This window comes from Orcinus orca, chromosome 10 (genome assembly GCF_937001465.1).
Source record: "Orcinus orca chromosome 10, mOrcOrc1.1, whole genome shotgun sequence".
Lineage (NCBI taxonomy): Eukaryota > Metazoa > Chordata > Mammalia > Artiodactyla > Delphinidae > Orcinus > Orcinus orca.
The window spans coordinates 47,022,371-47,038,253 of NC_064568.1; the positions used below are offsets into that span (position 1 = coordinate 47,022,371).

At 40.2% G+C, this 15,883-nt stretch overlaps 1 protein-coding gene across 3 annotated transcripts in view; it reads left to right on the forward strand.

Annotated features, from left to right (window-relative positions):
- ZNF660 (zinc finger protein 660) overlaps positions 1-11,055 on the forward strand; it is a 47,126-nt gene extending 36,071 nt beyond the window's left edge. For 2 of the 3 annotated variants that reach the window (XM_033402089.2, XM_049693643.1), the window contains exons 2-4: positions 295-394; positions 1,293-1,414; positions 6,322-11,055. In XM_033402089.2, the coding sequence (XP_033257980.1) occupies positions 6,500-7,480 (981 nt within the window). In that variant the 5' untranslated portion in view covers positions 295-394; positions 1,293-1,414; positions 6,322-6,499 and the 3' untranslated portion in view covers positions 7,481-11,055. The remainder of the gene's footprint in view (positions 1-294; positions 395-1,292; positions 1,415-6,321) is intronic. The other variant, XM_033402090.2, reaches the window with a different exon arrangement.
- Positions 11,056-15,883: the final 4,828 nt, after the last annotated feature.

Genomic DNA, 15,883 nt, shown 5'->3' on the forward strand with positions numbered 1-15,883 from the left:
GAGGAGAATGTGGAGACTTAGATATCAATAGAACAGGTGAAAAGGAGCGACCGTGGTGTGATGGAATGAGGATTTCCTTCCGACGCAGAAGGCTTATCTCTTACTACCCATACGACCTTCAGCAAGTCATTCCATCTCTGGGAGCTTCATTTCCTCATCTTTAAAATGGGAATGATTATCCTTATTGCTCTCAGTTCAATAGGAAGGGAAGTGACCCAGGGATGGGACATTGCCCTGAGTGTCCACTTGCAGTTGAGCTGTCAGAGAACTCAAGTCGTTTCTGTGTGTTTACAGTGATCCAAGACCCCACCAGGAACTTTTTCCTGGGCAGATCCTTTGGAGTGAGGCTACTGTGCACAGGTGTGAAAGTGAGCCATTCCCTTCTCTTTGGCAGGTGAGATCTTTATTGTGAAATTAGTCTGGGGACGGGAATCCTGCCTGCTAGAGTATGGGAACCAGGTCTGAAAGGGAGCATTTCTCGAGAGAAACAGAGAAGTGGGAGGAGGACCTCTGGACCCTGAGGAGTAGAGTTTTGGTGAGGAAGGGTGATGTAGTGGAACTCAGTTTTGGGTGTCAGGAGACTTTGGCTTGAGTCCCAGCTCTCCTCTAAGTTCCAGTTTCCCCAGCTCAAAATTTTAATATGAGACGAGGTGGTCTAGGAGTTTCCTTCCAACTCTGACATTCTGAGAATCTCTGAGCGGTTAGACTAGGTCAGTCTCTCAGGGAATTTAAGCCCTTGGATGGCCCTGTTGAGACAGAACTGCCAAGAATGTCAGTATTGTCATGGTGTTTCGACAATATGAAGCACCAAAGAGATAAACAGGTGGAGAGGAGGGATGAGGGTGGTCATGTGTGGAGGGTGCACTTCTCACCATCCCTACACCCAGATAGAATTAGATAGAATCCTGAACTTACTTAACGTTTCAAATCAAACATTTATTGAGCCCTATGTGCCAGGCACTGAGTGGGATCCACATACGAATATCATGGGCCCTGTTCTCTGGGGGCTTAGAGCTTAAAGTATACATGTGAGGAGGGACACAGACATACACAGAAGGAATTATGGTATAAGGCAACTCTATTTTATATTACAGATTTTTAATGTTTTTTTTTAAGTGAAGAAATTTTTATATGGTCAAATCTATCAGCTTTTCTGTTATGGTGTCAACTTTTGTTTTATGCTTAAGGCCTAGGCCTTTCCCTGAGATCAAGATAATTTCTAATAGTTCTTTTTTTTTTGTCCTTTAAATTTTTACACTTTACTCATCTGTTTCTCTGGAATTTATTTTCAGGTATTGCCTCTTATTCATCACTCCACTGCAGCTAAACAGTAACCAAAGACCATGTGACCACTGCCCAGAGGAACCTGAAAGGCTGGTGATGCTGGTGAATTAAAGGAATACAACGCCTCTAGGTAAAACCTCTGTCTCTCTCTCTCAGAATAGAACTTTGCCCTTTTTGGGTTCCTCACGGCCTGAAATGAATGGTGCTCCTGAGATCAGGACACTCATCCATCAGTCTCAGGGATTTGTGGGTCAGAGACCTGTGGGGCCTCATTGGTCCTCTTCCATTTACTGATTGTCTGAGATTGTAATTTTGTGCCCAGTTGCCTGGATACTCCTAGTGACTTGCTATCCTTATAGCCTCATCTATCCCTCCTCCTACTTCTTTAGCTAAGACCCCACCTCCCTACTGCCTGGGAATTCTTCCAGAATTTCTGAGGGAATTTCCCATCCATTTGGGCAGAGGGCAAATAGTTAGGTTTCCTTGGATCAAACTCTCTTCAAACTATCCCTCCCTGCTCTCCTGATAAGTCTTGCTTCCTCCTCAGGTCCCCCAGAACCACCCTGAGCATCCTTACAGCACATCCTTGTGCATTTCTCTTTCTCTCTGCCTGCTCTTTAACCAAAATCTCTATTTCAGCAAGCTTATACATTTTCGTGACTTCATCTGTCCCCTGTGTCTTATTCTCAAATTAGTATTCCTGACATATTCTTCCTCCTCTTGTCTAAAGTGTTTTCCCACATCCCCATCTTTCTTAGTGATAGTACCATTCTCAATATTTAGACCTGGATCTGATGGCCTAGAATTCTTTCCTTTAGTCATCCTCTATATCCAGTCTGATATCAGCATATGCTTTCCTGGAAATAGCTGGACTTGTTTTCTATCCTGTTGTTATTCTGGACTAGGGTCTCACTATCTCATACATTTGTTTATTCATTCAGCAAACATTTATTCAGCACCTAGAAAGTCGCAGGCCCTCTAATGGTCACCCATACTGCATTCCTAAACTTTTCTCCCAACTCATTTCCCTTCCTCCATTCTTTTTTTCAACTCTAATCCATCTGGGCTAATCTTCCGAAAGCATTCTTTTCCTAATTTCACTTTTGGGTAGGGTGATACAAAATTTATTATCCAAACTGGGATGCTTTTGTGAATTAAGGGGGGCACTATTAATAATGATGCTGGAAAAAATTTTTTAATAAAAAAATAAAGAATAATGATGCTGGAATAGCAGGTATAAACCAGGACTATTCTGGGAAAACCAGGGTATATGATCACCTTACTCCTAGGTGACAGCTCTTGGATTCTTTCTTTTTATTTTCCTCAGTTTACTCCTCATGGGATACCCCAGCTGCCTCTTTCCTGTTTTCCAATTCATGAAGCCCAGAGAAACATGAATGTGCTGGGGGTGGAGGGAAGTCTGGGACTAGGGGAAATGAATGGTAATGCTTGAAAAACTTTGTTCTTGACAAGTGAGAATGAGAAGGAAAGTAACAAGAAAAGAGAATAGCAAGGTAGAAAAAAGAATATGGAAAATAGAGGGAATTCCTTCGTGATCCAGTGGTTAGGGCTCCGAGCTTCCACTGCAGAGGGCACAGGTAAGATCCCTGATCAGGGAACTAGGATCCTGCAAGCTGTGCCATGGCGCAGCCAAAAAAAAAAAAAAAAAAAAGAATATAGAAAACAGAGAGGAAATTAAGGGTAGATTTCACTCTTCCATTTAGAACTTGTTTCCTGTTGACCAGCAGATTATATCCATATTTTTTGCCCCGTGATTTCAGTGTTCTGGCTGGTATCACTTCACGCAATTCGATTGTTTCATTTCCTCATTTGTTCATGAAACAACAAAAAAATTTTTTTTTGAGTGCTTGGTATGTGCCTGGAACTTTGCTAGGAATACAATAATGAACAATATGGACAAAAATCCCTGCCTTCATAAAGCTATGTGATAGTGTAGCCTCCCACTTATTTCTGAGTACATCAACCCTGTGCTAACATCCTTTTGAGAAAACAGTTCTTGCTTATCCTCAGGTTCAGCCAAAGTTCTACCTTTTTAAAGCACCTTTCCACAAGCGTCTCAAGCCCCAGTACTCACTCCCTCTCCTAGCCCTTCATCCTCTGATTGGGTACTTTGTAAATTTGTAATTTACTTTCTTAGTGTATTGTCATCACTCCATTATAAGTTCCTTAAAAGTAGGTATGATATTTCACGTTTATATTAGTCTCCTTGGGCCTCCATAACAAAATTCCACAGATTGGGTGGCTTAAACAACAGACATTTATTTTCTCACAGTTATGGAGACTAGAAGTCCAAGATCATGATGACTGGCTGATTCAGTTTCTGGTGAGGACTCTATTCCTGGCTTGTAGATAGCCACCTTCTTGCTGTGTGCTCACATGGCTTTCCTCGGTTTGTGTATGTGGTGGGAAGGGGGCAGGAGTGCAAGTTGAAAGCTAACTCTCTGGTATGTCTTCCTATGTGGACACATTAATCCTACTGGGTCAGGGCCCACCCTTATAACCTCATTTAGCCTTAATTACCCGCTTAGAACTCACATCTCCAAATATAGTCACATTGGGGGCTTGGGGTTCAACATATGAATTTTGGAGGGACACAGTGTGTAACAGAACTTTTTTTTTTTTTTTTGCATTCAATAATGGTATTTATTGCTTGTGGAAGATGGAGTCATGTAAATACCTGGTTATTAATGTTTTTCCTGAACACCTCTTTTTGGAAGGCTGCAAGACTGATCTTTCCATAACAGCCTTTAAGGATATAATAGTTACTGCACTAGCTAACTGGGGAGCATTGGATCAGCCATGCCTAGAAATGAGACATCCGGGGGCTGGCTTCAGAGCACTGTCTCATTCTGAATCTCTAACATACTTTGTTCTAGTAATTATGGGAATTTGTTCCTCTAAAGTCATTTCCTGAGTTTTCATAAGTAATACTGTAGAAAGAAGAAGAATTAAACAATAACATAAGTTAGCAGAGGACAATTTGCCAGCAAAATGGGAGGCTTTCATAACAGCAAGTCCATAAACTTATCCACCTAGTCATCCATCCATTCATTCATACCAGAAAAGTGGTTTCACTTTTCTGCAACAATGCTTTTTGAAAATTTCCCTGCGTGAGACCCAGGACAGAGATATGTACAGGGTAGAGTGTTCAATAATTACTAGTTGAAGAAATGTATGAAGAAAAGAAAGTTTCAGAGAAGATTAAAAATGGAAAAGAAACTGAGAAAGAACCATCAACTTTCTCAGAACTCTGGAGGCGGCTTCACTTACTGTCCCACTCTGCTCTGCAGTTCCCCTGGCTTCTCACTGAGTTTCCTCCACCTGCTAACTCCTGTTTGATTAGGAGGGTAACAGCAGCTGGATGTGAGTGTGCTCAGGCTCCTGCCAAGAACCCCTCCTCCCCCACCATTTTCTCTGCCTGCCCTCCATATCTTGGGCATGAGTCTGTGTATATGTGCCTGTGTATCATATGGGTGGCACTCACCCTTCTGAGATGTGAACTCTAACCTCCACAGTTCTCTTCTTGCTGGCCTTGAGCACTCACCATTGAATATGTCCTTCCTTCAGAGATCTTGACTCAGTTTATCAGAATGCTATGGGATAATGAAAACGGGTCAAACTTTTTGAAAAGCAGTAGGTAGTACTACAAAACAACGTCATTCCTTCTGACCCAATCACTCACTTGTGGAACTTTTATCCTAGGAATATATTTCAATGAGAAGAAAACTTTATATGTATAGAGTGATCATGATAGCGTTATTAATAGTGGTTAAACCTCAGGGAACAACAGAAATGTCTGACACTAGCAAAATTGTAGGTAAACTGTAAGGAGTTTAATTGGTGGTGAATTATGCAGTCAGAAAATGATCGTATGAAGAGTTAATAGCAATATGGAAAAATACTTATAAAAATTAAGTAAAAGAAGTAGGATGCAAAATTATATCTACTGTATATTTACAACTATATAATTATGAATATGGACAAGTCTGAAAAGGAACATAGTAAAAGGAAAATTAGTCATGTGTTAGTATCATGGAGTCATCTTTCAGTTTTCTTTTATGACTCAACCCCCTCTAGATTGAGGTCTGCTAGGGATATCTATATGTTCAGAGCTTTACATCAAACCAGTTGGGAAACTCCTGCTCATCCCTGACATTGGTTTCATGTATTGGCCCCTCTTGGTTGTGCTGCCCACTGCTCTCACCCTATTGCCATCTTTAGATACTTTACCACTGTACCATGCAAGGTCCTATTAGAGTTTCCCCTGCCATGCTTTAATTAACCCTGTTTCCCAGTTCAGCCTCTCAGGTTCACCCAGTAGACTGCTTGGTGAAAAGCAGACAGACTGAACTAGCACATACGGCTGGATCCAGCTACAGACCAGCCGCTACAGAGTAGGCTATGATATGACTACGCTCCAATATTGGAAGAATTGTGTTATCCCTATCACAACAAAGTTTAAGAATAGGGATGTAGTACCTCGACCAAAGCAAAAGATGAAATTTTAGTCATACCTTAAGACAAAATCCGAGTTATTATTCTATAAAATAATTTTTGAGCACCTATTTTGTTCCAGCCACTATATCACTGGTACTAGGGGAATAGGTCAGCATGAACTAAATGCCAAACTGATCTGAAGATTAGTCACTTAAGCTACTGAATGAAGGATCTTTCAGTGCATTTTTTCTAGGGATCAGATTAGGAGTTAGATGGCTCCAATTCTGGGAGTAGAGCATGAGACAGGAAGAAACCAGGATGGGTTTTATACTACTCATCGTTCATGCTGATGCTGGACATGTTGGGCTCCTGTCAGCCCCTGGCTTTCCATAAGCCTTTCCATTGGCTTCTATGTCTATCCTCATTTTTCTCATCTTTTTGATCAGGTCCCCCTGCCTTTGAACACTTACTTTTCCATGAGGGACCTTGTGTTCTGCCACATCTTGTTATCCTTGGATAATTCTCCTTCCTCTAGTATAGAGAGCAGGTGACATGTGCAACTTTTCTTTCTTCTGTCAGATGGTGAAACGGGGATTGAGGAAGTATTGATTCAAAAATATCATTCCCGAAAAATCTGAATCTCATACTTTCAAGAGAACTCTGCAGAGGTGTTGCCAAGGAAGTCAATGTTTAGAAAGCTCCTCTGAAGGGAAAGGGAAGACTCAAGGGGCCACTGGGATGCTTCAAGCAAGAGAAAATGAGGAGAAAGACGAGAAACTTCAAACAGAAGACAGTTAAGGATAATAAAACATTCACAGAAGTGAGTGACCAAGAATCTGAAAAAGATGACCCTACAATAAATGAGAGAAGTCAGGCTGAAAAGAGACAGTATGTGTGTACTGAGTGTGGGAAAGCCTTTAGTCAGAGTGCAAACCTCACAGTACATGAACGAATCCACACAGGAGAGAAACCCTATAAGTGTAAGGAGTGTGGAAAAGCCTTCAGTCATAGCTCCAACCTGGTTGTTCATCGGAGAATCCACACTGGACTGAAGCCCTACACGTGCAGCGAATGTGGGAAATCTTTCAGTGGTAAGTCACACCTCATTCGGCACCAGGGAATCCACAGTGGGGAGAAAACTTATGAATGTAAGGAGTGTGGGAAAGCCTTTAGTCGGAGTTCTGGTCTGATTTCACATCACAGAGTTCACACTGGCGAGAAGCCCTACACTTGTATCGAGTGCGGGAAAGCCTTTAGCCGTAGTTCAAATCTTACTCAACATCAGAGAATGCACAAAGGAAAAAAAGTTTACAAATGTAAGGAGTGTGGGAAAACATGTGTTTCTAATACAAAGATTATGGACCATCAGAGAATTCACACTGGGGAGAAGCCTTATGAATGTGATGAGTGTGGGAAAGCTTTCATCTTAAAGAAGACCCTTAATGAACATCAGCGACTTCATCGTAGAGAGAAACCTTACAAATGTAATGAGTGTGGGAAAGCTTTTACTTCTAATCGAAATCTTATTGATCATCAGAGAGTGCACACTGGAGAGAAACCCTATAAATGCAACGAGTGTGGAAAAACCTTCAGGCAGACTTCTCAAGTTATTCTACATTTAAGAACCCACACAAAGGAGAAACCCTATAAATGTAGTGAGTGTGGGAAAGCCTATCGTTATAGCTCACAGCTTATTCAACACCAGAGAAAACATAATGAGGAGAAAGAAACGTCATAAATGACATATATTGTTGGAAGTGGACCTAATTGCTACTTTCTGGAAAAGCAATTTTTCAGTATCATCAACCTTAATTCTCTAAGAATTCATACAGGGAAAGTAATCAGAAGTAGACAAAGATTAACAGAAGGGCTATTCATGCCAGCATCATATATAACTGGAGGAAGAAAACTAGATTTTCAACCGTACAGGGTTTAAGTGAATGATGGTCTAGCCATATGATGGTTTGGCACCCATTGTAAACATTTTTAAAGAATATTTAATGCCATGGGGGAAATGATTTAGATGAAATGGAAGATAAAGAGAAAAACAATGAAATACGATCCAAATTTTTAAAAAACATTTATGCAAAGGAAAGAAATGGGAATGAAATAATACCAAACCAAAATGTTAACAGTGATTATCTCTGGGTAATAGGATTATAGGTAATTTCTATTTTTTTCTCTGTACTTTTCTATGCTTTTTAGATTTTCTACAGTGAGAATGTACTACGTTCATATTTTTCTACAGTGAGAATGTACTACTTTTGTATTTTTTAAATACAACGAGTACATGTTCATTTTCACTCAACAGGGTTATGAAAGGCGCATAGAACATAGACTCTAAAGTCCTGGGATTGCACCCTAATACTGACACTTAGTAGCAGGGGAACCCTGAGCACGTCACTTCCTTTTAGAGCCTGTTTCCTGTGTATTACATCATAAATACCAGTTGTTGGCTTTTGCAGTTTTGAGATAAATTGACTTTACAGTTGTCAACAGAATATATAATCCACTTTCTTAATCACTGTTAGGTTAAAAGAAAACAGCAAAGCTTTACTACATTCTCCTCTCCCACAGTTTTAGAAGGATCCGCAGATAATAAAGAACCACCTAGGCTCCACCTTTTCAATATATGTCTACAGAAAAAATGCCATCTTATGAAATTGGAACAATTGCAGTTTCAAAGCCTTTAAAGAGACACAGCATAATTCAAACAAGGAGAAGACTCTGCCTTCATGTGTTACATGGAGTTTCGTAGCTGAAAGTGCAGACTTTTGGGTCAGAGACATATGAGTTCTAATTCCAAATCTGCTGTGCCCTAGCTTGTCAGTTTTGGACAAGTCCCTCAAATGCTCTGAGCCACAGATTTATCTGTAAAATGGGAATAACGACCTACCTCACAGGGTTGTTGTGAGGATTAAATGAGATAATGCATGTAAATGTGTGACAAGCCTTTCTTTTTGTCTAGCCCTCTGAGAAGGCCTTAATTTGTTTACAACCAATATTTTAAACTTTTAAGACAGCTCAGAATCCGTCTGGGAACCCTTAGAATCTCCCCATTCTTAACGCAGCCATTCCTCTTTCTTTGTATACAGTGAATGCCCAAACCTAACACCATTTGTCTTATGCACGTAGTGATTTATTGTTTCAGGGATTACTGAGGATTTGATATCCCATCCAATTCTCATAACATTGGTACAAGAAAATTGAGTCTCAGTGAGGTTAGGTGACTGGCTAGTAAGTGGTTGGAGCCAGAATGTGAACTCAGATCTGACTTTCAAGTCCATGCTTTCTTTATTATACCAAAGTGCCTCTGTCCATCATGATGGTTCTATGCGAGGGGGAGACCAGTTGGGATCCCCCTGAGTAGCCACTTCTGTGAAAGGTGGTTGATTATATCTGGACAGTTATTTGATCATGGTTTCATAAGGAAGATGCTGTCAGTCTTCTCTGAGTTAGATTTATGGCCTGTCTCTGCACCTTGTAATTTAGTTTTAAGGATTATATATTTCTTCCTTGCTGTTACTTCTTAGAAAGAATTGGAAGGTGTGAAGGGTATATTTGGGTGAAAAGGGATTGTTTGGTTTCGTCCTATTTTGATAGGATAATGGCTTACATATTATTTTGTGATGTAATAGTCCCTCTTTGCATAGTTATTCAAAGCAAGATTTGGAGGCTCTGGAACAGATCTGCTGCATTCAGGGGGTAGGACTCTTGTAACATTGGTTACCCTTGGGTAGGCACTTCCCCAAGAGTCTGGGTGGACATGAGAGTAGGGTCACCCACATGTGGCAGTGGCTAAACAGAACTGCAGCAGTAAGGGCACTTCCATCATTTTTCCCTTGTCATGTGTCCTTTTAAAATTCTACAAGGGATTTGTAATTAATATTCATGCCTTTTGTCATGGCAGCCATCCTCACCTGCTGATTACCTATGTGGAAACTCCCAGGACTAATGTCTCCTGGCCCTGCTAAAACTGCTTTAAGAAAATAGGCAAACAGCTTCCTGTGTGCCTGTCAGGTGGTATTTTTTAAGCATTTATTATTGCTAAGCAGAGTTGTTGATGCTTCCTATATTGCTGAGCAAGTGTTCTCTGACCAAAACATTTTCCTACCACTGTGTCATAGCATCTGAAATTTTTTCTTCAAATAGGCTTTCTTTTTCATCTTAAAAGACTGTGATCTTCAAGAGTAAATACCTTCTAGGAGACTGGCCAGAGATCAGAATACGTTCACTTTTCTTGCCCAGGCAAGCTAAGATAGCGGACCCTGGAGGAGGCCTTCACTAGCTTCTAGTCTGAGAGATTGATGCCTGTCTTAAGCTGCAGGAGTAAATGTTGACAGATGGTCTCTGTACCTTTTCATATAAATATTTTGCAATATAATTTGAACTGACCATCCACCTTCCTCCAGAAGTTTTTCAAGACTACCAGCTGCCTGCTTCAGCCAGAGTTTAATTTTGCAGTTCCTTTCAAGCCCTTTCATGATACACTCTGGAATTCAGGATCTGTCTCCTTGAATGTGTTTTTTCCAACTTCCTGTTCTAATGGAAGCCTGGTTGATCCCTAACAGCAGTGCTTCCTCTGCAGTCCCTCAATTGCTAGTTTTTTCTCCCCCAACCCGTTTACCTCTTTGTACGGCCATTTCTTCTCTATTCCATCAAAACCCCAGCTCTTTTGAAATGTACATCACTAAACTACTGTGTATTGCCCATCCGTGTTCTTGTCATCTGCCAGCTTCCTGTGCACTCACATTTATTCACTTTAGTTTTTAGTACCCTGGATATTCCTGAGGAATATGAAGAGGCAAGTATTCTTTAGTCACAGATACCCTGGTTATTGAGAATTGCTTTGATGTGGACTAGAAATATACACGTCTCTTTTTAGTTGTGAGAAAAAGTGTGAAATTAAAATCTTATGTAGCCTTGATTAAAGGGAAATATGAAAGACAAAGAATCATGCATAGAGAGGAAAGTGTCTCCCTAGACTTAGAGATATTTTTCATTGATGGTGTGTACTATGTTAGGTCTTATTAGGAACTGAGAAGAAAATTGAAACCAAAAAGAGCTTTAAATAGCTGAGTAATTCCATTGAATATGAATCCCATAAGACAATATTTCATTTCAGCTCTGTATCCTGAGAGACAGACTTGCTTTTTAATGTTTTCCCATTCAATATAAATAAAATAGTATGCTCATATTGTTAGGTTGTGTTTAGAAACTAGACTGTCTATAGTCACCTCTGATGTTATAAAACTGGAGTCATAAAACTGTTTTTGCAGAAGATAGCTATAATTCCTCCAATAAATATCTGTTGTTATTTACTTGTTATAAATATCACTGAATTTTTTTCCCTTTGCTTCCTTCCTTTATTGAGAGTGGGAAGAAAACTGTCCAGTTTGCTCTTCTTTTAAGCAGCTGTTTTTAGAAAGAATGATTCTGTTGTTTGAGATTCAAACACAACATGAAGCTTGTTATTTTCACACTCATAATAGAGTTGTCCCTCGGTAACTGCAGGGGATTGGTTCCAGGAGCCCCACCCCTATACCAAACTCAAAGGATGCTCAAGTCCCTTATATAAGATGGCAAACTATTGCATACAACCTATATACATCCTCCCGTATACTTTAAATCATCTTTAGATTACTTATAATACCTAATATGATGTAAGTGCTATGTAAATAGTTGTAAATACAATGTAAATGGTATGTAAATAGTTGCCAGTGTGGCAAATTTAAGTTTTGCTGTTTGGAACTTTTTGGAATTTTTTTTTGTTTTTAATATTTTTTATCTGTGGTTGGTTAAACACATGGATGCAGAACCCAGAGATACGGAGGGCCAACTCTACATAAACTAGAGCTCTAACCATTAGAAAGTGTCCTTCTGTTATTTCCTTAGAGAACTTGAACAGCCACTTATTGTCCCACCCCCCACCCCCGCCCCGGTCTCATCTGTGTTTCAAACCTATACTATTATGTAGACGTCATTTGGCTGAATAAAACCAGCATGTTCCCTGAAGTCCATTTCTGCTCCAGAAGGCAGTTTGGTGAGGGGTCAAAAAAGATATGGCAGATGCCTTTCTGGGCAACATAGATACAGGACTTGACTAGGTCACACTCTTTCCACTGACCATTTCAAATCCACGTGGCACAATTTGACGTACAAGGTTTGTAGACACGAAAAAGCTATAACCAGTCTCTAAGTCCAGTGAAGTCCAAATCTGGGAATCACAAGAAGTAATATAAGTAATTTCCCAGGCCCAGCAAATCAGCATTTCTGGGACAGGGCGTAGGAATCTATATAAAGCAAAACTTTTGCTGTGGGGATTTAAGAAAACTCTCCATTAGGAGCCTTGACTCTTTACATGACTATTTGTGTGATGATTGTCCATTTTCCCTCAGAAAAGTCTATAAGTCACAAAATTATTGAGACATATACGAAAGTTAGTATAATCATAACAAATTAGCAACCAGTTTACTGAGTGAAAGAAAATGCGGTCACATTTGCAGTGTTGGTTTAACAACAGAGTTGAACAGAGATTCATGTTTTAAAAATTTATAATAGAACAATATGGCAAACAAAATAATCATAAAGCCCTTTGGCTATGAAACAACCTAGAAATGCTGGATAAAACTTGAACATCCTTTTACAGGGCTTTCAAGAAAGTGAAATAAATCCTCAAAGCCTAGAATGAAGAGGAAATGGAAGTCAGAAAGATAAGTGGGTGATAAGGCCTTGGATGCCATGCAGCAGTTTGGAGATCTTGGTCGCCAAGGGACTTAGATTTTATCAGCCACAAGGGCAGGATTTGAGTCCTTGGGCTTACAAAGAGGTGGAAAATTGGAACCTAGATTAACAAGAAACCTAGATCTTTACAGGGCTACATCCTCAGTGAAAGCATACATTAGGAAAAAAAGTGAGTCAGGAGCAGAGGGAAGACATTAAGGAAGCTTGTGGGGCTTGTCCTGGGCTTTAAGTGTAAAATAAAAGTCTCCCTAATAATTTTAGCCATGGATCAATCCTCATGGTATTTTAGGGTTCAAATTTGGTAAACACCAGACCAAGAAAGTAATATAAAATTAGGTATTTACATATCCAGGTACACCTGGAACAGTTATTTAAAAATTAACAATTAAAAATGTTGAGTTATCTGATTGTTTTAAGTTGAACTTTTTGGGAAGTAAACTCTGGGACAGGATAATATGCAGCAAATTTATTGGAGAGCGTTATTGGGATTAACATCTGTAGAGAGAGTGACGAAAGCAGGATTAGCAGTGGGAGAAGATAGCTGTGTTGCAGTCACAGAGTTACCTATGTTCCCTTTGCTGGCTTCAGACTCAGACTGGGATGGCCTTTCAAGATTGCCCAAACTTGAAGTGAGAGGTCTGGGCCGTTAGACCCCTTCACTGACACAAGTACTGATTGGCACAATATATGAGGAAACATATATATAACCAAATCATTGCTGTACACCTGAAACTGACACAACATTTTAAATCTATACTTGAATAAAAAATTTTTTTAATCAAAGTGAGCAGAAGAAATGAAGTAATAAGGTCAGAGTGGAAAACTAGAAAACAAAAACAATAGAAAAAAATTAATGAAACCAAAAGTGGTTCTTTTAGAAAAATCAATAAAATTGATAAACCTCTAGCAATACTGATCAGGCTAAAAGAAGAGAAGTCACAAAATACCAATGTCAGGAATGAAAGAGAAGACACCAATTAGATGAGATTCTACACTACTTAAAGGGATAATTATTATGATGGTTAATTTTTTTTTTTTTTTTTTTTTTTGCGGTACGTGGGCCTCTCACTGCTGTGGCCTCTCCCATTGCAGAGCACAGGCTCTGGACGCGCAGGCTCAGCGGCCATGGCTCATGGGCCCAGCCGCTCCGCGGCATGCGGGATCCTCCCGGACCGGGGCACGAACCCGCGTCCCCCGCATCGGCAGGCAGACCCTCAACCACTGCGCCACCAGGGAAGCCCTATGATGGTTAATTTTATGTTGAATTTGACTGGGCTAAGGGTTGCCCAGAAAGCTGGCAAAACATTATTTCTGGGTGTGTCTGTGAGGTTGTTTTCAGAAGAGATTAGCATTTGAACCTGCAAATCTGGGAGTTAGAAAGGGCTCTGACAGTTTGGTTGACTGGCTGAAACATGGACCAAAAGATGGCCTGTTGTGAATGAATCAGAAATGCCCGCCCTCCCTTGGTTTAATGTACGGGGCGGGAATTCAAAGGTTTAGGGAGATTGGATTATTAAAGTGGATTTGTCGTTCAAGACCTACTCACCCACACTGGGAGGGTCCAGAAGACAAAACTTTCATCAATACTATGAGGAATAAATTGGCAAAGGGAGAGCTAGCATTCTTGAAGAGCTCCATGATCTCTTCTCCGTATGCCTGACTCAGAATTTAGTGTCTAGAAATAACCCCTTCAACCATGTAGTACTAATTCCATTATTTTCCAATACCTGAAAGAGAAGTATTTGCATAATCTCTTGGACTGGGGAGGGCCTCAGTTACATTTTGTTCTGCCCAGACACCTAGCCACTGCTAAGGATGGAAGATTCTAGATTGACTTAAAAGTACGCTTTTGGGCCTCTCCAAATTAGAGGTGTAAGAGCATCAATCAACATCATAGATAGGTATTTGAGAAGAGGCTGGAGGGAGAGGACCGATAGTCTAAGATGGGGCTAAGACCTCAGAATACTGGTCAACTAAAACAGAAATCCTAGTCTGAATGTTAAGGTCGTGTTTCTCATCTTTCTATAAAATCCTACTCTACCAGTGTTGTGGGGCTGTTTGTTTGTTTTTAAATGCAAATTGGTGTGTGACTGACCTATGACAAAGGATCTGGTATAATTCTTCCCTCCCCAAAATGAAGGGTCAATTTTCCTTCCTGTTAAGGCAAGACAATGAAATTAAACAGGAGAACCACAAAGATAGGAGAATGTGTTGATCTTGCTTCTCAGAGACAAAGTGGTCCATGAGAAGGTGAGGCAGCCGTGAGTGTACGTCTGGTCCCTCTTATTTTCTTTTATTTTTATTTTTTAGCCATACCACACTGCATGTGGGATCTTAGTTCCCTGACCAGGGATCGAACACATGCCTCCTGCATTGGAAACGTGGAGTTGTAATCACTGGACCGCCAGGGAAGTCCGAGGTCCCTCATTTTTTAGTGTCCTTTTCTTTCTCACAAAAAGGGGGTTGTACTCACATATGAACCTGGATTTAAAATCAGAGATTTTGGCTCCAGAGTCTGGGCCCTTAAAAACTATGGGAATGGTTGAAGGGATGTTTGGAAACTGCAATATTAAGAATAGAACTCAACTTTCCAAGCTATTTATTGGCATTAAAGTAGGGGCTTAGTTCAGAAGAATGTTTCAGAGTTGGCATGTTCTATGTTTAAGTGAATTTCTATGGTATCTGGACAGTTTAGGTGCATGTAACCTGTTGCAAAAGAAAGAGCAGAAAGATCTTGGTTCCATTCTTGCCTATGTCCCTAATTAACTGAATATACTGTATAGCCCTAACAAACTCATTTAATTCTTGCTTGCTTTTGAGGTGTCTGAAGTCCTAATATTAACTTAATGAACAAATATTACATTATGCCAAGTTCTAGATTTTGACCATTACTTCTTTTATCCAGCTTTATTGACAACTAAATGGTCTCATAAAGTATTTTCACATGATCCTTTTACTGAATGCTCACAACAACGCTATGAAGTAGGCATTATACCAACATTTGACCGACAGAGAAACTGAGACTTAGAGGCTGACTTAATAACATCACAGAGCTAGTAAGAGAAAGAGCCAGGACCCAAACCTAGGTTTTCTGATTCCAAATCCAGTGTACTTCACCTGTGGGAATTCTATGTGCTAAGAATGTGTGAGTGTACGTAAAACAGAGGCTATGTGTTGTATTCCACCAACATCCCAGCTCTCTGGGCCACTTTAAACAGATTCCATATAGTTCCATCTTCTTCAAAGGTAGGGTGTCCCTTTTCGACTACCATCATCCCACAAGATAACCAAGTCTTTCCTCTTGGGGTGAGGATGAGGAGGCTTCAAATTCCTTGACTGTCAGATGGGCACCAGGCTGAATCTCAGGGCACAAACTGAATGATAAAACTGGGGCTCT